The following is a 24,101-nucleotide window of genomic DNA, read 5'->3' as shown; positions in this document are numbered from 1 at the left end:
GAAGCTCCTTTTATGACATCATCAGACAGAGATTGTAAAGAGGACTGTGAGACACTCTTAGAACAGCTGCCACTTTCGTGGGGTACCAAGAACAGCAGCTCTGAAAACAATGAGGGTAAACACTCATGCCTAATCGGGATCCTGAAAACAAGCCAGCTGATAAAACATGGCGTCTACCCAGAAGGCCACAGTCTTTCAGGTGTACAAGACAAATAAAAATGGGTCCAAGGTAGCAGTTTCTTCACACAGAGGGGCTGAGGTTACTACCTCCGCTCCTCAGCGGACACATGGGTATTATTCCTCAAGCCAGCGAGCTGCTGCTGTCTCCCTGAGTCCTCCTCCTCCTCCTGCTCCTCCTCCTCCTGCTCCTCCTCCTCCTCCTTCTTCCCAGAAAAGAGCCGAAGCTGCATCCACCACTCATCATTCAACATCAGACTACCCACGCTCTGTGTGCCCACAGTCAGGGCCTGGCCTCTCTGCAGTCTCCACTTCACGGGGAACTGAGACCCGAACAAGAGTAGAGGTAACCCGCCATCATTCTCCTCATCACTCTCCTCATCGAAAGAACCAGTCAGTCCAGACACTGTCCTCCCATCTCGCAGGAGTGAACCGGACTGTCAGTCCAGTCAGGGAAGAATCAACACGAAGAACTGAGAACAAGCCAGGGCGCGAGGTTGGCTACCATTCCTCCATGGCCTCTGACGCAAAATACCGTCACTTGTATTTTACAAGAGAAAAAGAGGAGGACCCACCCTCCAAGGTCCAGAACCCCCAGGGGATTAAAGTACCCCGTAGGGTTTCAGCTTGCCCGAAGGATGAAGCTATACAAACAGAGCCCACCCGAAGGACTACTGCTGAGGTCAAATCTTCAAGAAATGTCTTTGTCCAAGAGCATAGTAGTCGCACGGCTAATACCCCTCAGATAGTTATTAGAAAGATCCCTCCCCAGGAGCCAGAAGTTGGTCACAGCTCAGTACTTTCAGAACCTAAGACCTCGCAAAAGACCACGAAATTGTCAACAGGCCTCAAATTTTCTGTTTTTAGAGATTTAGATGGGGCACCACGAGCTCCTCCTCCTCCTCCTCCCCTCCTCCTCCTCCCCTCATCCCCCTCATCCCCCTCATCCCCTCATCCCCTCTTCCTCCCCTCGACCAGAGCGTTCTTTCTGTATTGAGACGAAGCCCCCAAAGATTTTAATATCTGAAACGGAGCCCACTGTGAGGTCCCCACCCCGAGAACGTGAGGTCGGACGCAAGGTGACCATCTCCCCAGGAAAACAGTCAATGCAGTCACCTCATCGTGTGACATGTCGAACAGTGTCTGAAGGAACCTATAAGTCTCCCCTATATTCAGAGCTTTCTCCAAAGCCCTCTACCCAAGCCACTGCAGCCTTTGAGTTGACCCCTCGGCCTTTGCCCCCTCGGTCCTTACCTAAGTATGGGCCTGATTGCTCATGGTGGACCTTACTGAATCCTAAAGTTGAAACACCCCAAAACCAATCCATATTTGATTTTGAACCTAAGTCGCCTCCCTTCCTAGACCCTTTAGAGTCCTTTTATGAAATGGACTCAACCTCTTTCTGTGAGGACCTGATGTTCCAGAGAGACAAAGCAAGCTTACCACCATCCCCAAAGGAGTCTTTATACCGGGTACCATTGACAGAAGTGCAAAAGACCCCGAAGTGCACCAGCAAACAACCCTCTCAAGGGTTCAATGCTTTCTTCCTCGGTATGTGGAGAAGCAAACCGTCCGGCTGCAAGCCACAGTTAGCGACATGGGATATTGGTTGGGATGGGCAGCAAAGCACCCGCTCTTCATTCTGGGCCCCAAGGCTGCCTTCCTGCTAGTGCCAAAGTTGGTTCTGTCTTTGAGCTTTGTTCCATGCCTTGACTGCCAGCTTCACTGAGCTACACGCTGCTGACATCAATGCAAATGGTTAGATCTGGAGTTGAGCATTGACTGTTAACAGGCATTGCGGCTTAGCTGTTCCGTGGAAGGTAGAGAACACATGCAGGGTCAGAAGTGATTCCTCAGAATGGAAATAAAGAACAGAGGCAGAGCAAGGGCTAGTGAGGCTGTTAAAAACAAACTAGAGCCTCAGGTAAATACTCTGGTTTCAAAGTAGAGTAGTTGGGGTGCATAGGGACTGGTTCTTGGGCTTCCAGGAGGTAGAGCGCATTAAAGCACACAGCAGAGAAGGTGGAAGAGGGACAGTGGGCATGCAGTACCCAGTCCTAGGTGGGAAGAGAGTGAAAAGGGTCAAGGGCTAAGAAGACTTTCTGGTGGAGGTGTGGAAGGAGGATGACATTCCACACACAGGAAAAAGCAAGCTTCCGTTACTTTCAGATGTTTCCGAGGAAATGTACAACCGGATCCTCTGGTGGCTGAAAGGTCTGTATTTTCCTGTCTTTTGGTGGTGGTGGTGGGGGGCACTTGTGGAAGGCTGTGGGGGAAGGTGAGAAGATAAGTGATAGGGTGGCCTCCATGTCTGTCCTGTAGGCTAAGTCTGTTAAGAAACTAAATGTCGAGGATTTAGACCTAAACGAGCGGTAATTCTCTTTTTTACCTTAAATTCCACTCCTAGTCATCCCTTTGGGAATGTGAACCTTTTTTATTTTCAACAGTCGTCTTTTAATGAGAACTCAAAGTAGATTTACTGGAAAGGATGCAACTTAAGTCCTGTGGTCCTTACACTTAATCTTACCTATCATAGATTGGGTTTTTGTTTGTTTTTGAGACAAGGCTGTGTTTTATAATGTAGCCTTGGCCTTGCTATGTAGACCAGAGTGGCCTTCAATACACACAGACCTATGTGCCTCCAGATTGCTTGTACTGTGTTTGTGCCACCATCTGCACCCAGCTTTTAAGATTTAATTTATTTGCTGTGTTTGGGTCTTTTGCCTCTGTGCCCATGAAGGTCAGAAGAGGGAGTCAGATTCCCTGGAACTGGAGTTACAGACAGTTGTGAGTTGCCACATGGTTGCTGGGAATTGAACTTGGTTTCTCTGCAAGAGTAGCCAGTGTTCTTAACCACTGAGCCATCTTTCCAACCCCCTAGTCATGCGTTTTAAGGGGAAAATCACCAGAACAAGACAGCTGCTTCAAAGTCATGCCCATTGTTGAATCCCCAGTGATTCAGGTTAAGGGTTCAGAGCTCAAGCCCTCGTTCCCTCCCTCCCTCCCTCCCTCCCTCGCCTTGGCAGGATCCCTAGGCCTGCTCACAGCTTGCCTTGTCTCTGGAGTCATTAATGGTTCCTTGCAGATGCTTTGCTCCTCTTTATGCCTGGCCACTGGTAGCACAGGGGCGAGCGAGCATGAGGCCCAGACCTCTAAGAGTGAGTCTTGGTAGCATAGAGTTCTTGCTTGTGAGAAGTATGGCGCGATAAGCCCTCGTCCTATTTACTAATGGGACACAGGACTGGGCTGGATGGCATTGGGGGGAGGGGACCCTGTGCACGCACTCCCATCCCAAGTCCTCCATCCCTTGGAGAATCTGACCAGTGTGAACTGCTTGATGTGTAAAGCACTCATCACGGTACTTGGCATCATGAACACCAAGTAAACAGCAGCTGCAGTTTTTAGGCCATTTGCAGCCTAAGAAGGGACTTGGGCTGGGCCATTCCCATGTCAACTGGCCATCTTTAGTAACACAATCTTTCCCCTCCTCATGTTGACACTTCCTGAATTCCATTTGTTGCCTGCCCCCCGGAAATGCCTGGCTTCTACTTCTTTGTTTTGACAGATGAGGAGGTAAGAATCCTTCTGGGAGATACTTGTAGTCCAGTGTCCCAACCCCTTACCTAATTCCTTCTCCTGCTCTCTGATGGGAGGGAGGGGTGTGGAAGGAGACAGAACTATGTATGTGGTTAGTAGCTTGTCTGCTGCACACAAGGGCACTGTGCAGGGACGTCTGTACAAAAATGTTACATGAGCCGAAGTTGCAGCTTTGAAGAGAAAGTGAAGATCTTTCACCCAGTGCTCCAGGGGAAGGCTAGGCAGCTAAGGGTTGGATCATTCCCCATCTGGCCCTTCCCTCTCCTGCCTAGGGCACTTCAAAAAGGGGTTGCCTTTCTGGGTTACACACTATTTGAGTCCTCAGGTTGGAGAAACATAAAGTGGGCTCTGCTCTTGGCAGCCCCGTGTCCTAAATATGGCAGTGTCCTGATTTTGCAGTGCGTTGACTGTTCCCTTAAGTGCTTGGGCTCTTCTTGGTCTGCTTCTAATGAGATGGTCAAAGCTCTTCCGGCCTCACATTACTCTCTTAACCCAAAGCCTAGCAAAAATCTCATGAGGCCCATCCATGGCTGACTGACCCGGGATGAACAGTTGACTTGAGATAGAAATGAGTGGGGACAGCAAGAGCTCAGATAACAGAACAGCTGGAAGGGCGGGGTCCAGGAATGCAGCTGCCACCCCCTCTGCCTCAGGCCCTGAGTTCAGCTGTAGGTGGGAGAAGGCACTCTTAGAGATTATTTCCAAGCAAAGCAGGAAGTCCCTTTTAACTCTGCTCCAGACCATCCTGCTCCTTCATTCCGTAGATGGGTTGTTTTTTGTTTTTGTTTTGTTTTGTTTTTTAATTCAGATGTGTGACACTCTGCTAGTACACACTCACTTCCTTGCTTTGAGATACTGACTACACTAATGGGGAGATAAGACAGACGTGGACAGGGTAAAAACCATATATAAATAGGTACTAGTCCGTGCTCAGATACCCAAACAAACAACAGTCTGGATGAATGCTCTTGATGGGGCTTAGGCAATGGGGAGCCAGGAGGAGGAGAAGTAGAGGGTGGCTACAGCCTTCTTTCCGAGGCCAGCGGGAGATATCTTAGGGATATATATATATAAGGGAGATACCCTAATACAAAGCTATACCTTTGAAAGGGGTACTGTTTCCTTCGGTTCAAGATTTGATGCCTGTGACTAAGCAGGCTTCTCTCCATCCTCCCCACCCTCGCCCCCTTCTCTGTGCATCTTGTTTTAGTTTAGGAAGTCAAAAGTTCTGGCAGCAGAATGACTTCTTCCCAAAATAGCTCTTATCCTGTCTGGATAATTACAGCTCTTCAGCTCTGCTCAGTAGCAAAGCTGCTCCTCAGAAGCTAGGAAGAGAGGCTCTCGGGCAGCTGGGCCGGGGTCTCCTTTGGCTCTCTAGAGGTAGGGTTTGCACAGAGTTGGGCAAAGTAGTCTCCATGAAACAGCTCTCACAGCCTATCATTTCGGGATATATAGCCCTCAGGGAGGCCCGGGATGGAGACCCTGTAGTCTTGGTGGTGCCTTGTGTGCAAGGACCCTGGTTCCTCTGATTTGGGAGTGCTTGACCATAGAGACTTCCAGATTCCATTCCCAGCAGGAATTCTCTAGTGGCTCAACCCCAGTGGCTGGCTCATGGAAGGCAGTATTTGTTACTGAATACTCAACTGGGAATCTTCCAGGTCCACAGCGATGGAGAATACTGAATTTCATAAGCCCCTCTGAGTCTGCAGCTATGGATAAAGCCAGATTCTGCCAATGACTCTGTTGATCTCCCGAATGGCTCCTCGAGGTCCTTTTGTCTAGGAGTGGGGTTGAGAAGTGCTTCTCACCCATGGATTAGGGTGATAGGGGTTGGAATCTCCCCAGAGAAGATGAGGCTAAACCGAGGGGAGCATTCCTATCATATATGTACTAGCAGAATCTCGACAAGAAGTGGGTCAGGGAAACTGCCTTCTCCTTTGGCCTGGGGACTTCTGGAAATAAAGCATCTCTTAGTAAGACAGGCTGCAATGTCTCTGATGGACAGGGGTAGTCCAGCCCCCAGATCACTTGCCTACAGGATACCGGACCTCCTGGCCTCTGGATGTGACTTCTCAGGCTATCAGAGGATGAGGTGGTTTCCTTCTTGCCACATCTATCAATTATGCAAGAAACCAAGGCTGGAATTAGGGCAGTTACCAGAGGAGGTCATCTCAGTGGTACCCAAGGCCGACTTGAAATGTCGAAAGGGTCTTATGTCATTTGATCACTGAAGGAGAGAGGGTCATCAAATTCCTGTTGACTTCTGTATGCTGGGGGAGCTCAGCTCTGGGGCATCTTATTTACTAAAGAAAGCTTCTAGTCTCTTAGGAACCCAGGAGTGTCTGCATTCATTAAGGGAAGGAAACAGAATCCTACAATGCGAGCTATTTGAAAGGAATCCTGAGAATTCTCTTTCCCACTTTCCCCAGTCTTCTCGCCTGGTACAGAGCAGTGGATCTCAATCTTCCTAATGTCGTGGCCCTTTAATACAGTTCCTCATATCGTGGTGACCCCTAACTGTAAGATTATTTTTGTCGTTATTTTATAACTGTAATTTTGCTACCGTTATGGATTGTAAGGTAAATAGCTGTGATTTCCAGTGGTCTTAGTTGACCCCTCATGACCCACAGGTTTAGGACAGCTGGTCTATCTGGTGGTTGAGAGGCTAATTTGGGATGCATAGAGCAATGGGGGTGAAAATGAGGCAGGGTACCTCAGAAGGCTTTTTACAGCAGCTTGACCCCACTACACAGCCTCTTACTCCGTCAGGTGGCACTTGGGTCATTTGTACCTGTTGAGGGCAGCCAGTTCTGGAGCACGATGAACAGCTGCTGACTTCTGGCCCTGACTTGCTAATTTGGGGATAGGTTAGGTTGACCATAGGGTTTATTACTGAAAGTCCTGCTTCTCATGGACCCTCGTTCATGCTGGACAAATCTCGAGTTGTGGAATAGTCTATTTCAGCATCAGCCTCTAGATACGGAGCTGAGGGGCAGATTTCCCAGCCTCACTGTAAGACCTGGGCCGCTGGCTCTTAGGCCTATGGTAATAAAGGCAGGAAAACGTGTTTCTTCCTTGGCTTTGATGGTGGAACTAAAGCAGCTAATCATACTTAGTTTTCTGTTGTCAAAATAATCCCGCACATACATCTTGGACTTCCTAGTGTATGTTTTTCTTTTTTGTTTACCTAATTTATGTGTGTGGGTAATTTTGTCTGGAAGTATGCCTGTCAGTATCCCACATTCATACCTGGTACCCTGGGAAACCAGAAAAAGGCATCAGATCACTGGAACTGGAGCTACAGACAGCTGCGAGCCACCATGTTGGTGCTGGGAATTGAACCTGGGTCTGGGAGAGCAGCCAGTGCTCTTACACATCAAGTTACATCTCCAGGCCTCCCCAAGCCCATTAGTGTACCTTGAAAAGCTAACCCTCCTGACTGGACTCCATTTCCAGTTCTTTCACTTAGAGTATTTTAGTGATGTCTGAGGGGATGGTTTTTAGTAAGGAGGAAGACAGCGGGCTCAGGTGGAGCAGGAAGGTTGACTTCAGGGGGCCAACTTGAATGAGGAAGTGAGGAAGAAAACTCTTCAGTCCAGAAGCCGTCCTGACAGCTGTTGAGCCAGAAGGCCGCTGTCCTGATCAGTGGAGCTGGTCATGTCCCTTCACCCTCTGCTCAGCTGCCTTTGGTTCAGCTGCCGGGAGGGGAGCAGAAAGACAGCTGCTCCTCAAGGGTGGACAAAGGCTAGAGGAGGGGAACAGAATGTGAGCAATGTCTCTTAGTTCCTGAGAGAAGCCCCAGCACTCAGACTTGGGCTGGAGGGACCAGTCTCTTCCTTGGTACACTCACCATGGTCAGAAGTCATTTAAAAGTCTCTGTGATTGTTCTTGGGAATTTGTGTTGGTGGTCTAAGACCAAGACCGGAAAAGCTGACCCCACAGTCACTTCCGAAGGCATTACTCCGGCATTCTCTGCTCCCATCTCTCTATACCCATGGGCACTCCTAATCCCCCGGAGGGAAAACATTTGAAATAGCCACAGTTGGCAGCAGCTGGTTTGGTGTTGATAATGTCCATATTTGCAGATATAATAGCTACTGTTCATTTTAGTGGCTTTACCTTCTCATGTTACTGCAACCTGTGGCATAGACATTTTTTATCTCCAAAGATAAAGAAACTGGGAGTCTGAGCTTGTTTGTCAAAGCTGAAAACACTAAGGAATATCCCATTCTACTGCCCCACAGTGTGGTACAGACACTCCTGTCACTGCATCTTCTGTAAAGTTCTCAGCATTCAGAATGTCAGGAACAGCAAAAGGAGGGCAACAGTCAGGCCTTCGCATGTGAGCAACGTTTGAGAGCAGACAGAATGAAGGACACGTGCTGCCGGGTCAGAGAAGTTTAGACCCTGCAGGCTTGCCTGTGCGCTAAAACCAGAGCAGAAAACTAATTAGTGCACTGTTTTAGCCGGTGCGTATTGATTAGCCAGCTCCTGGGGGCAGGGCCCAGTTACCGTCACATGACAGATTCTCTAGTCCCATGCTAGAAGTCAGCTGAGGTTAAAATGGAAGACACATTCCAGCCCCCCAGGGGGTTTTGCTTAATTTGGGAGAGAACAGTATACAGACAGGTCACTTGAAAGGGTGCAGACATCCAAGGACAAAGTCTAGTGAAATGAGTCAGCAAGCCTTCTAGCACAGAATCATTTAGCCAGGGTGGGGGAATGCTTTGACTTGACATGACAAATACCTGGGTAAATCAGTTTTCATAGTCTGCAGGATGCTAGAATCCTTGCCCTTAAAAGCCGAGGAGGTATTTAAAGACGGGCTGGGAAGCTAGGAGAGTCAGAGTGGTCAGGGAGTGATGACGTCAGAAGGTATGCCAGGCTCCTCCCCCCTGGACCTTCTGTGGTCTTAGTTGGCCTCTTGCACCTTTGGAGCATCAGAGCTGCTGCTCTGTCTGTGTAGTCACACAACAGGCGCCACCTGCATCTCAGGCCTGTTCCAGAATGTGGAACCTGAGGCAGCAGCTGGGGTGGGGGTTGGGGGAATGCTTTAAGGGAGTCTGCTTCCGTACAGACTTACTGAGTTTTCCTTTAAAGACACAAGCCAGCACTTTGGCTCCACCTGAGCTCTTGACCATAGCATCAGTAAGTCATTCATTTGTGGCAGAAGGGAGACACTTAGTTCTTGAACCACTTATGGAAAATGGCTACTGAGAGGCCTTATAGTGGCCTTTTGCTTATCATGCAGGCCCAAAATACTGACTTTCAGTGTAAGCATTCCGTGTCTTAAACTTAGGTCCTGGCTTGGCCACACACAGTCTCCTTATGAAAACTGCGGTGCCGTGCAACTCCTTGTCCAGGAGCTGGTGGACTGCGGGTATCGGGCTATGGCTGTGATTGCTGCCTTGCATTTCTCAGGGAATGATGTTATCCCCTGTGCCAAGCTATCTGTTCCCCAGATGTTTGGCTGTCCATGCTAGCAATGCTCAGGAAACCATACCCTAGTCAAGAATATCACTGCTTACCTCTCTGGATGATGAACTTCAAAGGAGTCCCAGAGCTGTGTGAGATGAAAGGGGTTAAGGCAAAGTGGGCCTCAGCACCTGACACGGGGTGTGTGGGAAGGTGGAAAGGGATTCGTGCAAGAGTGGCTGGATCTGGGCTACGCTCTGACCAAATATGGATCCTGCCCTGATCAATACAGAGAAAGAGCTAGAAATTGTGGGGGAGGGTCCAGTTTCCTTCAGTGAGGGAAATAGAAGCCCAGGAAGATCAAGGGACTTTTCAATAGACATTGTTGCCATAGAACATATGCTAAGGTCTGGCTCTCTCACAGAGCCCTTTGAGTATTCCAGGGCTAGCCTACAGGCCTGTGGGAAAGGGATAGCTTAGCCTATCTTCAGCTGTTGTTTTACCCAGCATGTTACCAGAGTGAGAGGGGGATTGTGTGGCACTGGTTTGGATCAGAGTTTTATGGTCTAAGGCTTCTCTTGGGGCTTTTCTCAAGGCAAGCTGGCACCAACGTGCCTTAAGAGATGTAGGCTCTGGACCCCAGAGCAGCAGGTGGTAGAGAAGAGCTGGGGGAAGTCCAGCCACAGCTGAAGAGAAAGAAACTAGCCAAGCTGCCTTTTGAGATAGTTCTGGGTCCACACTCAGCATGGCTTGGGGCTTAGGATTTGACAGTAAAGAAAACAAGACTTTGTGGTCAGGCCTGCTGCTCCCTTGTCTTACATGGATGGAGGCATAAACATGTATGTGTGAAAACGAGGTCAGAGTTCAGCCTTGGGTGTTGTTCCTCAGGACAGCCGTGCACCTTGTTTGTTTTCAGACAGGCTCTCTCACTGGGTCCTGGGCTTACCAGTTAGGTGAGGCTGGTCAGCCAGTGAGCTCCAGAAATCCACCAGTCTTTACGTTCCTCACGTTGGAATTACAGTAGGCCACCACACCCCCAGCTTTTAATTATTTTCTATGGTTTCTGAAGATCAAGTTCAGATCTTCCAGTACCGTGCAAGCACTTTATAGACTTAGCTACATTAGCCTGGGATCTGTTTTCTTTGATGCAGATTTTTCCCTGACTCCCACCCACATGACTAGACTGATGATGTATCTTTCAGGTGTGTGCTGGTGGCTTGGAACTAGTGTAGCCTAAGGTTGCCACTCAAAAGGTACAGCCACCCACCGCAAGCTGCTGCTTCTGTAGACTTCCAACAGCACTGGAATTCCCCTTTTGTGTCTTTGTTTTTCTGGGTGCAGCTTGAAGTCTCCTGTCTACCACAGACCTTTGTCTAGAACCTATGTATAGTTTCAGAGGGTCCCTCACTAAAGCCAAGCTTGCAGGCCCCCCACCATATCCCTCAGGGTCTCTTCATGGCTAAACTTCTGCCTCGTTCCTGACTGCCTCTAAGGCCTATTGAAGCATGTAGCTCACTCTGACCACACTGCATCCATGTTTATAAAGCCAGAAGGAACAGTTAGAAACTTAGAAATCATCTAGTTTTATCCCCTTAATTTTGGGGGATGGAAAACTGAGGCATTGAGGTGAAGTGAGTTGCCTAAGGTCTCCTAACTAGACAAGTTTCTCCTCAGCTTGCTAGCTAGCTAGCATGCACTTGTACTGTGAGAGAGCCATAGTGGTAGAGCTCAACTTTGCCTGAAGTACATTCAGGCTGAGGCCAGTCAGTCAACCTGCCCTTCGGGAAGGGCTTTTGGGGGTCAGGGGGGGGACATGTTTCTGGAAACTTCCACAGGAACCTGGCCAGTTCAGACCCTACTTAATTCAGGAAATCCCTTCTCAGCTCCCTGTTCCCAAGAATCTACCTTTAGCTATCTGCTGCTCTGACCCTTCTGACCTTCTAATGCTCCCAAAGCTGCTGGGGCGTTTGTCCCACTGCATTTCATCTGCTTATTGGAGGAATGGCCTGCCTTGCAGGTTGTGCTCCGATGGCCTTTCCAGAGGCACTCTCAGACTTGCTTGCCCCAGGCAAGGCTCCCCTAACCTCTTAGAGCCCTTCTGTCTCTTCACCTCTTTGTTCCACCCTACTAGCAATTGATCTCTGGATAATTTATGCAGCAAATCCTCTTTAATCTTTAATCTGGGGGTCTTGAACAAAAGGAACCTGCGGGCTAACCTGTGTCTTTTTCACAGCTTGAGTGGAGGTGGGGAATGTCTGACATTTCCCTCCTAGGAGGTATAGTGTGGGTATGAGCAATGAGTAACTTGGCTGTTCAGTCAGTTCACTCCCCTAAATCCTTGTTGAAATCTCCGGGGAGGGAGGGGGGTTACTAATGCTCTCTAACTCTTGCCGCAACTCGCCCTCCCTGTGCAAAGGCAGTCTCTCTTCCAGGGATGCCAGGTGGGCTGATTTATTTTTCTGTGGGAACTGACTAGAGTTCCTGCGGTGCAACACTGCCTGGAGAGACTATTCTAGAAAAAGCACTTGCCCGGTGCAGCCCTGGGTTTCAGGAGACGCTCACGCAGGCACCCGTCGCGGCTGCAGAGGTACAGGCCCCGCCCCAGGCCCGACAAGCCCCGCCCCACCCCGCCACCAGCGGACCTCACTCTTGCAAGGCTAGTGGGGGCCCCGCGGTGCAACGAGGTCCGCGCGCAGCTCGCACCAAGGGTGGCTGGGGCGCTGTCCAGGAGGAGCTGGCCCGGCTCGGGCTGCAACCATGGTAAGGAGAGAGGACAGCCGGAAACGCAGGGCCTGCCACTCCCGGGCTGCTCTGAGGGGACACTCGGCGCTGCAGCCCTAGCTGGGCAGGGCGTGAGGTACTGTCCCCAGCTCTAGGTTCAGACAAGGCACTGCTGGCGCTAGGCGCCGCGTCGCCGCTCTCAAGTTATTCCTTCTGAGTGGAACTGCTTTGAGCGGGCCGCGACCCCCAGGGTGCTGCCCAAGGTCTTGGAGGAAGGAATAGGTCAGTTTTGTGGGAGGTGCCTGCTGGTAGCCTCTGGTGCTGGAGAGGACGGCACTGATGAGGATGGTAGGGGGTCCCCCGCCCTTGCGGGAGTCAGCTGTGTTACCTGGATGACCCTTCCTTACCTACCTGGGGTGCAGGGACTAGCACCAACTTCCTTTGGAAAACACAGAGGAAATCCGTAGACACTGCCAGCCTCACTAAAAGGAATGATGACAGAATGACCCACATCCCCTGGACCTTTCTCAGAGAGGAAGAGGCAAGTCCAGTGTCCTATTGTGCAGGGGCATGATCAGCTCCATCCTTTTGCCTCCCAGTCCAGAACCATGGGCAACATTCCTCCTGCTGCATCTACCCTGTCCCTGCAACTAGGTCCTTCTGCAGTGTGTGGGGGTTGGGGTTTGGGGGGACTCATTTCTGCCACCTGCCTGTGAGAAGAAAAGCTGTAACCCCAGATAAAAGTTTTCACCCTTGGCTCTGAGGATACCAGCTCCTCTGGTGTTGTCCTGCCAGAAACACAATGTATGGGGGTCAGGGCTTCCAAGCCACACAGCACCCTCTTCTTTCAGACCTTGCTTTCTGCATGGGGAGACACAAGCTGTTTACAGCAGGAGGGGATTGGTGATCAGCCCACAGGGCAGGATGTTGACTGTGAGCAGCTGCCAAAAGGGAACTCTGGACCCTGTGGAGTCCCAAGCTTTCAGGTCTGGAAAGGCCACCCTTTTGGGCTTTCATCTCTCAAGCTGTGTCTAGGCAGAGGCCCAAGTTTTGGCCAGGAAGTGTTAGTGACCCTATGACCTACTCAAAAGGGGGTTCCTGGGAGAGGCCAAGTTGTGCTTGTCCTTATCCCAGTTCCCCAACCTTCTGCCCGCATGGGAGATGGACAGACCGATTGTTCTAAGATAGAAGCCTGGGGGAGCACCGATTATCTCCAGTGCTAAACTCAGCAGGGATCAGGGGGGCTTTTTCTACCACACACTGTTCAGTTCAACTGAGGTTTTTGGGCTGTTGGCTTGGCTGAGGCCACCCTGCTCTTTTCTAGCTAAAGATACCCCACACTACCCAGATGTCCAGTTTCAGACCTCTACACTCACAACTAGCCAAATGCCTGGGCTGACTGGTTCATGTCAGGCCACACTTCTCTGTGTTGTGTCTTGCCAGCGAAGGAGGTCAGTATCCTAGCTCCTTTGGAAATGAGTGTGGAGACCTCCAGCTGAAGAGCTCTAGGAAGTCTGAATTTCCCCATGAAAAGAATGACAGGACTCTATTAATGACCAGCCTGTGACTTGAGACAAACGTCCGTGTCACATCAGCTTGAGGTGTTTGTTACTTGGGAATGCTTTCTCTTCTCAGCTGTCCTGGGAGAAAGGAAAGACAAGGACTCTAAAACTAAGACTATTCAGGCTCACAAATATTGCTGACTCCTAGTGGATGCTCCATCTGTAACGACCCCCCGCCCCCCAAGACCCCTCAATTGGTCTCTAGGATGCCAGCCTTCTTTGCTTTGAACCCACACTCCTTAGAGACCAAGTCTTCTACTGATTTTGTAGAAAAGATGAGGTAGGGCACATAGGCCTTTGTTGAGTACAGAGGTCATGTATCTTTGGATGGCGGAGTCCTCAGAGCAGAGACTCCTTTGTGGCTATTGCAGAGAAATCTAGCAATAGTTTTCTGGATGATGGAGCAGCAGCTTCTTCTGGTTCAGAAAAACAGTGGAATACTTGAGAAGTGTGGGTCTGTTCCCATGGAACCTATGTGCAGGGGATGATCGGGCATCCCACCATTTTTTTTTTAGCCTTGCTTAAAGTTAAGGTAAAAGATGGAGGGGGTTGGAATCTTTGGACTTCGGCTCCTTGGTTGGCCATCGCTATGTACTGATGGGTCAAGTCACCTTAGGGATGTATGTCCCAGTCCTCCGGCAGGCTTCAGTGTTCTTAGGGTTAACAAGAGAAGCTAAGTGGATCAAGCCTGTACTGCAGACTTGTTGGGAGGTTGGTGCTGTGCCCACCAGGGTAAGAAGCTGGCAGGCAGCATGGGACAGCCAATCAGAGGAGGAGGGAGCTGCAGAGGATCTAACTGACCCTGCTGCAGCTGAGCCGTCCTTGGGGGTGGGTGCCCAGGGGAGGGGAGAGGAGGGGGCGGGGAAGAACATTCCACAGAGAGTGGGGTCAAAGAAAAAGGGGGAAGGAACAAACCAGGAAGCCAGATGACAGCAGGAGCATCAAGACAAGCCTGTTTCTGTTCGAGGACCTTTGCCTGGAGATAGAATTAGACCTAGAGCTTGCTGACAGGGGTGTCAAGTGTGGGGCATGGACCATTCACTGGGATGGCAAGGGAACCCTGTCCCCGAGGACGGGACTGAAGCTGGGGTAAGGTGGTGCTCGGGGAGGTGGGTAGACCTTAGTGGTCTCCCACTTGGCCTTGACCGGCATAGGGGCTCAGAGCTGGAAAATGGTTTGGTCCCTGGCAAAGCTGGAGGAGGTAGGCAGACAGATGGGAAAAGAGCCGAGTGCCTCAAACTCCTTGTCTGGAGTCCTTTGGCCTTCCCCATTGCTGGTGTACCATCAGTCCGGCAGGGAAGATGGTGGTGCTGGGATCTTGGTAGCTCTGTGGGCTTGGGGTTTCTATCAGTGCTTCCCAGTCTTCGGTGCCCCAGAGAAAACTTAGTCTTTTCTCAAATGTTTAGCAAGACCCCCAGATCAAATTCTGGGTCACCCTGGGGTGGTTCAGGGAGATTTTTCCAGAATTCCCCAGACTCATTAGCTGCCAGACAACAAGAGCCACTCCATCCTTTCTCTGCTTCTGTATAATTAATTTGGCCAAGCTGGGACACTCGAGAGTGAAAGGGGCAGAGTTAATCATTCTGCTAGGCCAACAAGCATAAATGGGGTTGTATGGTTAATCCGTTGGCCCTCTTTCAGATATAATGGGCATGGGGAGCTGTAGTCAGCCTTGCCTTAGCATAGCCCTTTGGGGCCACTAAAGTCCACATGCTGGTTCCAGTTTCCTCTCTCCTGTCCAAGCAAACCTTGAAGGCTGATGACCAGCAGGTGTAGGGACCTGAGTCATACAAGACTCTCCCTTCTAACCTCCCCTTCTCTGTCTCTTCTAGCATAAACCTGTCAGTGTGCATGTCTGCCCCTTTCACTTCTGACCGTTGTAAAATGGTGCTATGCAGGAAGCCTGTGACCTCTTACCTCTCCTGCTTTGGCTGAGACTTCACAGTGGTCCAGGGTAGCCCCGCTGGCTTGGCCAATCCCCAGAGGGTGACTCAGCCTCTGCAGCTGGCCCTTGTCCATTGTCTGGGGGTGGCACGTGGGTGTTGTGAGGCAGAGATGAGCCCAGCACTGCCAGGCACCCCACAAAGAATGCTGACCCCCAAAAGAGAGTGGGAACTCTTATGAAGCTCATGGCTGGGGGGGCAGAGGGGGTCTAAGGCAAGAGGGGAAACCACTTGACTTCCATGACGATAGAACAGACCTCTGCAGGGGAGCCCGCCAGTTCTTTTCTCAGCACCTCACATTCATGGTTCCTAGGTGAGGCCACAACCTTTCCTGTACTGCTGAATTCAGGGAAAATGGGCACGTAGGCAACTAAGGGGCCCCTCCCCTAGATGTCACTGCCAGTATATGGTACATGTTTAGGGTAGGAGGTCTAGCCTTACTTCAGCCATACTTCCCAGCCCTTTTTGGTGTTTCCTTTATCCTCGCTCACCTGTCTGTCCCTGACTACCCTCTGTGTTTAGCATCCACAGGGCAGGAGTAAGGTGGTACTCTTCAATTCTGAGGTTTAGGCCAACGTTGGGCATGGTTCATCAGCTAGAGTACGAGTATGGTCAGTGGGCCTAAAGCCTGGGCAGCAAGCCTGCGAGTAAGAATCTGTAGTAGAACATGCACCTATGTCCCCAGATCCCTGACCAGCAGTGGCAGGCACTGAACCATCCTCTGGCTTGTTACCTGGAGGACAAGCCCCGTTCCCCCGACCCTCCCCACTAGCACCCCTTCCCTCTTCTGACTCTACACTCCTCTTTGAATGGCACATTCAAGTCTTTGGCCTCTGCTCCTCCTCCTCTTACTCAGTCCGATTTCTTTGCTTGCTTCTGGGACTGATGCTGGCCCCTGACTAGGGCAGACAGACCTCCAGTGGCAGCAGCCTCGGTGATGACCTGCTAGGAGAACAGGGCTTTGTAGGGCTGGAGTCTGAAGCCCTTTCCAGTCTCTTGGCTTGGGGAGGCTAGCGAGCAGGTGTGTGCGGGGCTAGGCATGAGCGCGTCCTCTGGCTTCACTGCCGTTTCTTTTAACCACACATACTTTGCTTCTTTCCTTTTCACCTTCTGTCTTTTGCCTCAATCTTCCCGTCCTGCCCTCTTCTGCCATTCCCACCTCCTCTACCCCAAACCCCCAGATCAAGCACTTCCTGGAGGACAACAGTGATGATGCTGAACTGAGCAAGTTCGTGAAGGATTTCCCAGGAAGCGAACCCTGCCACCCAACGGAGTCCAAGACAAGGGTGGTCAGGCCCCAGATCTTGGAGCCAAGGCCCCAGAGCCCAGACCTCTGTGATGATGATGTGGAGTTCAGAGCCACGTTGTGGTCCCAGCCCTCTGACAGTCAGCAGTACTTCTGTCCCCCAGCCCCTCTCAGCCCTTCCTCCAGGCCCCGCAGTCCATGGGGCAAGCTTGATCCTTACGATTCCTCTGAGGTAGAGACTCCAGCCCTGCCTTTGCCACTCAGTGGGTGGGTGCTGAAAGACCGGGGGAGGGCAGAAAGAGAGCCTGGGGTAGATGTGTCAGGAGGACCTTTCTGTTCTGCAGAACAGAACCCGGTTCAGTGGTTTCTGCCTTGAAGGCATTGGAAACTCAAAGTAACAGTAGGGACTGAAGACCTGCCCAGAGGCCTCAGATGGGAGCTCAGACTAAGAGGCAAAGACCTAGAAGACAAGAGGAAAGCTAGTGACAGAGCTGCTTCTCACTCTGATGCATTATGTCTCCTGCCCACTAGGATGACAAGGAGTACGTGGGCTTTGCAACCCTCCCCAATCAAGTTCATAGGAAGTCTGTGAAGAAAGGCTTTGACTTTACCCTCATGGTGGCAGGTAGGAAGGGTCAAGGCTGGGGTGGGCATGGATGTTTCCAGCGGAGTTGATGTGTGCGCGTCAGAGGAGTGCGTGTGGGGAGGGAAAGAATGAGCACCAGATGATGCTGTTCTGTTTTGCAAAGTCACTTAAAGCATGGCCCAAAATGTGCAGATTTGGGAGAAGAAGATGCACTTGATTAACAGTTTTCTAGAATCTCTCCCTTCCCTTGCCACCTTGGGCAGTCTCTTGGCTTCATTCAGTCAAGAGGGCTGTATAAGTTTCCAGATCCGAGATACTGTGCTTCGATTGATCTAGCTCCCATTGGCAAGGCAGCAGTCTGTCCCAGATCTTGAGCAGGTGAACCTTTACCTGAGTTGACGCCTCTGTCTTCTCTCCCATCAGGAGAATCTGGTCTGGGTAAATCCACTCTTGTCAACAGCCTCTTCCTCACTGACTTGTACCGGGATCGGAAACTGCTAGGTGCGGAAGGTAAGGAAAGGAGGAAGCTGAACTCCGCACAGGTGCTGGGGGTGGAGCCTCCCTTGGCGTGGTGGAGGCCCTGGGCTTCCTAGAGAGATACATGGCTCCTTTCCATAGACCTAACTGGTCTGGCAAGTTCATCAGCCAGCTCCCTGAAGATCTGGGTGCTGTGCTGGGTGTGGTGGCACACGCCTTTAATTCCAGAACTCAGGAGGCAGAGGCAGGCAGATCACAATGATTTCAAGGCCAGCCTGGTCTACAGAGAGTTCAAGGCCAGCCAAGGCTACCCTGTCCTGGGGTGGGGGTGGGGGGGATAAAAAGATTTGGGTGCAGAGGCAGGGCAGGGACCAGAATCCTGATCTTTGAGTGAGTTTCTGACCCCTAAAGGATTCCAGGAATCCAAGAAAAAAGACTGGAGCAGGGGCTGGGGCCAGAGCCAACAGCCACCGGCATTTCCTGTGTTGGGAAATGTGTTTTTTGCTGGTTCCCAGGGAACAGGCCCTCAGGCGCCTGGGGGTGGAAAGGGATGCTGTCTGGGCAGCAAAGCTAGCTGGGGTGGGCTTTTTTGGGGGGAAGGGGGCTGGGCGGGACCATGCGCTTGTCCTCGCCTCAGTTTCCCTCTCTTCCAGAGAGGATCATGCAAACTGTGGAGATTACTAAGCATGCGGTGGATATAGAAGAGAAGGGAGTGAGGCTGCGACTCACCATTGTGGACACTCCGGGTTTCGGGGATGCAGTCAACAACACAGAGTGGTATGTCTGACCCAGGACAGCCCCAGCTGCCCTTGTCCCACGCACGTGCTGCGTACATTTACACAGGTCACCCTCGGTCACAGACAGTCATATTTGCTAGGACGAAGAAATCAGTGACCTCACTGGACAGCTGTCTCCTCTGTAGAGTGAGAGGAAAAGGCTGGGGGTGGATGGTTTTGTTTACCTTTGAGACACTTACTATGTAGCCCCAGCTGGCCTGGAACTTACTGTGTAGGCCAAGCAGGCCTTGACCTTAGACTTCTGCCTCCCAAGATCTTGGATTGATTTTTTTTTCTTTTAAAGATTAGGGTCTCTTGCTGTATACTCACTGTGTAACTCAAGCTAGCCTTGAACTCAGTGGTTTTCTCGAATTAGCCTCCCAAGTGTTGGGACTGCAAGTGTGCACTACTGTGCATATAGCTCTATATTTGTGGGGACAGACGCCCATGAGCAAGCATAGGTGCAGCGTGAACACCACCATCCCTCCTTCCTTTCTTTCCTCCAGTTATTATCTTAGATGCTGCAAACATCTTGTTTAGGGGGAAAGGAAGGAGGCGTGAAGGGAAGAAAATCCAAAGAGCAGAGGGGAAAAAAAAAAAGCCACAGCAAGGAAATGCCAGGCGGCACCAAGGTGCACCATCGTCGGCCCTGTACTCGGGAGCTGCAGGAAGAACTAGCTCCAGGCCGGTCTCAACCATGAAGCCTGGCTTATATGAAATTCTGTCTCCAAAAAAAAAAAAAAAAAAACGAAGAAGAAGAAAGAGTTAGGGAGAGAGGTAGAAGGAAGTAGGAAAAGAAGGAACTCCAGGTGGCTTTCAGACTACCTAACAAAAGAAAGATGGTTTTGACACGTGCATCACACAAGCACATACCCTTAGCTTTCTTTTGTTTTCATGAACTAGAGAAATGCTTAGGTAATGGTCACACTTAAGTGAGTAGGTGCAGGCGATGGACCAAAAAGGCAGGAGAAGAGGGCCGTGTGTTTGATGAAGGAATTGGGCAGATGGTCCTATGTGCACAGATCTTGATTGGCATTTAGCAACTGCATGATCTTGAGCAAATGGTTACATTCTCCTTCCTCATGGAAAACAATAACAAACAAACAAAAAGCAACAACCCCCCCCCCAGCCATATCTACATCATCTTTTGGATCTGAAAATAACCCAGAATGATGCATTTTAGCAATGGTAACTGCAGGGCCAGCAACAAGATTTGTGGGTCCCCATGTTTGTAATTTTAAGAATTTCAGTTCAATAGCAGAAGAATATCAGACCAAGCGTGGCCTTCTTGACTGTAGATTCCCATGTGACTGCAGGCTGTAGATCCATGGTGCTCTAACCCTGAGTCTCATTGACTAACTGGACCTTTCTAGACCCTCACCGCTTGCTTTATTTTCATGCCATGTGGCTGTCCTCACAGATAACCGGCTCATCGTCAACTCTGTCTAAGCCCTGACTGGGTGGTCATTTCTTCTAATGTTCTCAATACAGTAGTGTGCTAGTCTTGTGATCCTGGTCTTGTGGTTTCCATCGGTGTTTCAGATGGACTGAGGATAACTATGTTGTCAACATCTTTCCTACTCTAGCAGGATGTCTCAGTGGACAGCTGGTCCAGAAATTCCAGTCCCAACTAGTACCTGCTTTCCACTATAGAAGGGACCACTTTCAACCCGCTTACGTCCTTTGCCTTTTAATAAAAAAGTTCCACTTCAGGAAGAATAGTTCCCAGGTGATTCTACCTCACTGTTCATAGTGTACCTCTGTAGATACTAAGTTAGTCAACCAGGAGGAATAAATGGCACACAAGCATATGCAAAGGTGGACATTTTTAGGAGTGCAGAACAAATACCCTCATCCCTGGTGGTAGCCGGGGAGCAGAGGAAGAGCCATTTTGTAGCTAGTTGTGTCTGTCAGATAAGGAGTGGGTGGGTCAGGCCATATGCAGTTACTGACGCTGAGCTTTGAGTCACAAAGAATCTGGAGGAAGTCTCTCTGAGGACTCGATTTCTTTCCTTTTTTAAAAAATATTTATTTATTAATATATGAGTACACTGTTGTTGTCTTCAGACACACCAGAAGAGGGCATCATTACAGATGGTTGTGAGCCACCAGGTGGTTGCTGGGATTTTGAACTCAGGATCTTTGTAAGAGGAGTCAGTGCTCTTAACCACTGAGCCATCTCTCCAGTCCCCCAATTTAATTTCTTCCGTATAAAACGAGAGTGCTGAGCTTGAAGTGCTAATGTCACAGCAGTGAGGATTAAACTAGATAAAAGAGCAAAAATCCTGAAAGTGAAGTTCTTAAAACATGCAGGTACGGGGCTGAAGCGATGGCTCAGAGGTTAAGAGCACTGTCTGCTCTTCCAGAGGTCCTGAGTTCAATTCCCAGCAACCACATGGTGGCTCACAACCATCTGTAATCAGGTCTGGTGCCCTCTTCTGGCCTGCAGGCATACATGCAGGTAGAAAGCTGTATGATGTATACAAAATAAATAAATGTTTAAAAAAAAAACAAAAAACAAACAAAAAACATGCAAGTACGCACGCACACACACGCCTATGTACACATAGACACACGTGCATACACACACACACACACACACACACACACACACGGGGAGAGAGGCATTGTTTAACTGTGGGGACAGACTCAGGAAAACACATCAATTGTGATTTCATCATTGTTAACACACACAAGGAACTGTTGTAGATCCCTTACTGGACATGATCTCTCAAGGGACAAGAGACCAAACATAAGAAAAATGAGGATGCCGTCTGCATAACAACAGTTGTTTTCCAGTAAACGTGCTTCATAAGTAGAAGGCATATGTATATTGTGCATTATAGTGACTGAAATGACAGCCATTTGTCATCCCTGTTAAGTGATACACATTTTTTGTGCTATAGTTGAAAAAAATTTTTTTTATAAATTTATTGTCAGGGTGCATGGTATGTTTGTGCCGGGGCGTGCGTATGCAGATGAGAGAAAAACACCGTGAAAACAGTTTTCTCTTTTCACCTGTGTTCCTGGGATTGCCCACCCGCCCTTTAGGGCAAGCATTCTCAGCAAGTGAGCGCCCTCATGAGCTGCGTGCTGTTTTCCTGTGCCTGATAGCACATGTGAGTCACTCACAGATGCTGTGATGTGAGAACGGCAGCTGTCTGAGCTCACTTATCTTGTGGGACTAATGAAATAAATGGGTCTCAGGGTTGATGGGAACCTTGCTTCATGATGATGACTGCGGAGGAATGTACATATGGCTGTGCAGTAGAGGGCAGTGTACATTGCTAGTGTCAAAGACACCATTATGGAAGCACTGGGGCTTAGATAAGGGCAAGAGGGTCTGGAGAGACAGGCTCTGAGGCTGGACTGTGAACTCAGTGGTTCCTTGGTTTCTAAGTGGTGATCACTTGCTGCCCCCTGGCTATTCTTTGCCTGGTCACCCTCAGTCCCTTTTTGTTCCTCAAACTAGTATTTATCAAACTACCTGTGTACCCAGACTAATTTTCTATCAAGACATGAACTACTCCCATCCTACCCAGGTATTTCCCTGGAAAAGTAGAAAAAGCAAAACTTGGCTCAAGCCAGGGTTCCCCAGGCAGCCCCCACTCCCACAGTTTCTCTGCTTGTCTGTCCTTGCCCCAGCTGGAGGCCCGTGGCTGAGTACATTGACCAGCAGTTTGAGCAGTATTTCCGAGATGAGAGTGGCCTGAATCGCAAGAACATCCAAGACAACAGGGTGCACTGCTGCCTGTACTTCATCTCACCCTTTGGCCACGGGTATGGTCTGAGCCTGAGGCTCCTGGCACCACCGGGGTCTACTAAGGGAGCAGGCCAAGAGCACCACGGGGCAGGGTACCACTAGCGGGTGGTCACCGATTCCTGTTCCCCAGGCTCCGGCCATTGGATGTTGAATTCATGAAGGCCCTGCATCAGCGGGTCAACATTGTGCCTATCTTGGCTAAGGCAGACACACTGACACCCTCTGAAGTGGACCGAAAGAAATGCAAAGTGAGGGAGGCTAATGGAGGGAGGGGGTTAGGTGGGCTTCTAGAAAGGATGGGGTACCCAGAACTGTGGACCCCCTCATCTGTTTGCCAGATCCGGGAGGAGATCGAGCACTTTGGAATCAAGATCTATCAGTTCCCAGATTGTGATTCTGATGAGGATGAGGACTTCAAATTACAGGACCAAGCCCTAAAGGTGGGGCCACCCTAGGGCACCCCCTCCCTAGGGGAGGAGAATTCTATAGAAGTACAGACTGTTGGGGTGGAAGAGGACCCTGTCATCTTAGAGCAAAGCAGAAGACACAAGTGGAAAGGGACAGGGGAGAACAAGGATGCTGATAGGCAACCCATGACTTCTCTTAGGAAAGCATCCCATTCGCGGTGATTGGCAGCAACACTGTGGTAGAAGCCAGGGGGCGGAGAGTTCGAGGCCGGCTCTACCCTTGGGGCATCGTGGAAGGTAAAGCTCTGAGCTTGTGACCAGAGTACCCTTCCCCTTAGGAGTTCTTCTTTACCTATGACCCTGGCTGACTCCTAGCCTTGCTATGCAGTGGAAAACCCAGGTCACTGCGACTTTGTCAAGTTGAGGACAATGCTGGTGCGTACCCACATGCAGGACCTAAAGGATGTGACCCGAGAGACACACTATGAGAACTACAGGGCACAGTGCATCCAGAGCATGACCCGGCTAGTAGTGAAGGAACGGAATCGCAAGTATGACCAGAAGCCAGGACAAAGCTGGCCAGGGGAATCCCAAGTCCTCCCCTTATTACTCTGCAGGCCCCAGGCTTCACTCAAGTTGGTGCCGGGGTCCCCCCAACCTTACTACCCTCCTTTCCCCCTCTCTTCAGCAAGCTGACAAGAGAGAGTGGTACTGACTTCCCTATCCCTGCTGTCCCACCAGGGACAGATCCAGAAACTGAGAAGCTCATCCGGAGAAAGATGAAGAGGTGAGAGTAATGTGCCGTCAGCCTTGGGAAGGCCCCCATTTGATAATTCTCATTATCTCTTGGCTTGGGAATAGAAGGACCTATACTTATGCTCTGATACATATGTGGGCTGTTGAGTGGTTCTGCCACTTTCGTCATACACAAGGGCCACCAAAGCCCCAGACTCAAGGGATTAGAATCTGGGGGGCACTTCTTCAGTACACCTTGTTCTGATCTGTGCACCTATTTCAGCTGCGGCGGATGCAGGAGATGCTACACAAAATCCAAAGACAGATGAAGGAGACTCACTAACTGGCTTTTGGACCTGAATATTTAAATCTCTTCTACCAGCCCACGCTGGCCTCTCTCCCTGCATCAGCTCTGCTCAGGCCCCCTGCAGCTCCTACCAGTTCGCCTTATATCCCTGCTGACTTCTCAGAGACTCAGAGGAAATAAACTAACCTATATGTGGCTCCAGGTGTCTCTGTATTTTTTTTTTTTTTTTTTTTTGTTCTTTTTTTTCCGGAGCTGGGGATCGAACCCAGGGCCTTGCGCGTGTCTCTGTATTTTTACGCATTTTCTGGAAACATAGCTCCTATGACTCAGGGTACTGGTTTCTGGTTTTTAGTAGGAAACAGAAAGGAAAAATTCCCTTAATAGAGTTC

General features: G+C 50.1%; 1 protein-coding gene across 4 annotated transcripts; it reads left to right on the top strand.

Moving 5' to 3' along the window:
* The first annotated feature begins 166 nt into the window (after positions 1–166).
* On the top strand, positions 167–23,909 carry Septin4 (septin 4). 4 transcript variants are annotated; one of them, XM_032912378.1, is made up of 15 exons: positions 167–1,073; positions 1,144–1,728; positions 2,347–2,391; positions 3,743–3,750; positions 16,597–16,893; positions 17,193–17,286; positions 17,671–17,757; positions 18,378–18,501; positions 22,146–22,280; positions 22,394–22,511; positions 22,602–22,703; positions 22,871–22,967; positions 23,059–23,221; positions 23,412–23,457; positions 23,689–23,909. In XM_032912378.1, the coding sequence occupies exons 1-14, from the start codon at positions 167–169 to the stop codon at positions 23,428–23,430; spliced, it is 2,781 nt and encodes a 926-aa protein (XP_032768269.1). In that variant the 3' UTR covers positions 23,431–23,457; positions 23,689–23,909. The 4 variants fall into 4 exon arrangements, 3 of the variants coding, with proteins under 3 accessions (XP_032768269.1, XP_032768271.1, XP_032768270.1); XM_032912379.1 differs by lacking the exons at positions 167–1,073; positions 1,144–1,728; positions 2,347–2,391; positions 3,743–3,750 and adding an exon at positions 14,403–14,561; XR_004389040.1 differs by lacking the exons at positions 167–1,073; positions 1,144–1,728; positions 2,347–2,391; positions 3,743–3,750 and adding an exon at positions 14,401–14,561 and having other exon boundaries at positions 23,059–23,457.
* The last annotated feature ends 192 nt before the right edge of the window (positions 23,910–24,101 follow it).

The sequence above is a fragment of the Rattus rattus genome, chromosome 9 (assembly GCF_011064425.1).
Source record: "Rattus rattus isolate New Zealand chromosome 9, Rrattus_CSIRO_v1, whole genome shotgun sequence".
Classification (NCBI taxonomy): domain Eukaryota; kingdom Metazoa; phylum Chordata; class Mammalia; order Rodentia; family Muridae; genus Rattus; species Rattus rattus.
The sequence above is the reverse complement of the archived record's forward strand: the minus strand, read 5'-3'. Positions and strand labels throughout refer to the sequence as shown.

Bases quoted from the DNA above. Each gene is read 5' to 3' on its own strand.
- Septin4 (XM_032912378.1), top strand. From the start codon at position 167: ATGGCGTCTACCCAGAAGGCCACAGTCTTTCAGGTGTACAAGACAAAT. The intron at 16,894-17,192 runs GTAGAGACTCCA...CCTGCCCACTAG, and splicing joins ATCCTTACGATTCCTCTGAG to GATGACAAGGAGTACGTGGG. The intron at 17,758-18,377 runs GTAAGGAAAGGA...CCTCTCTTCCAG, and splicing joins GAAACTGCTAGGTGCGGAAG to AGAGGATCATGCAAACTGTG.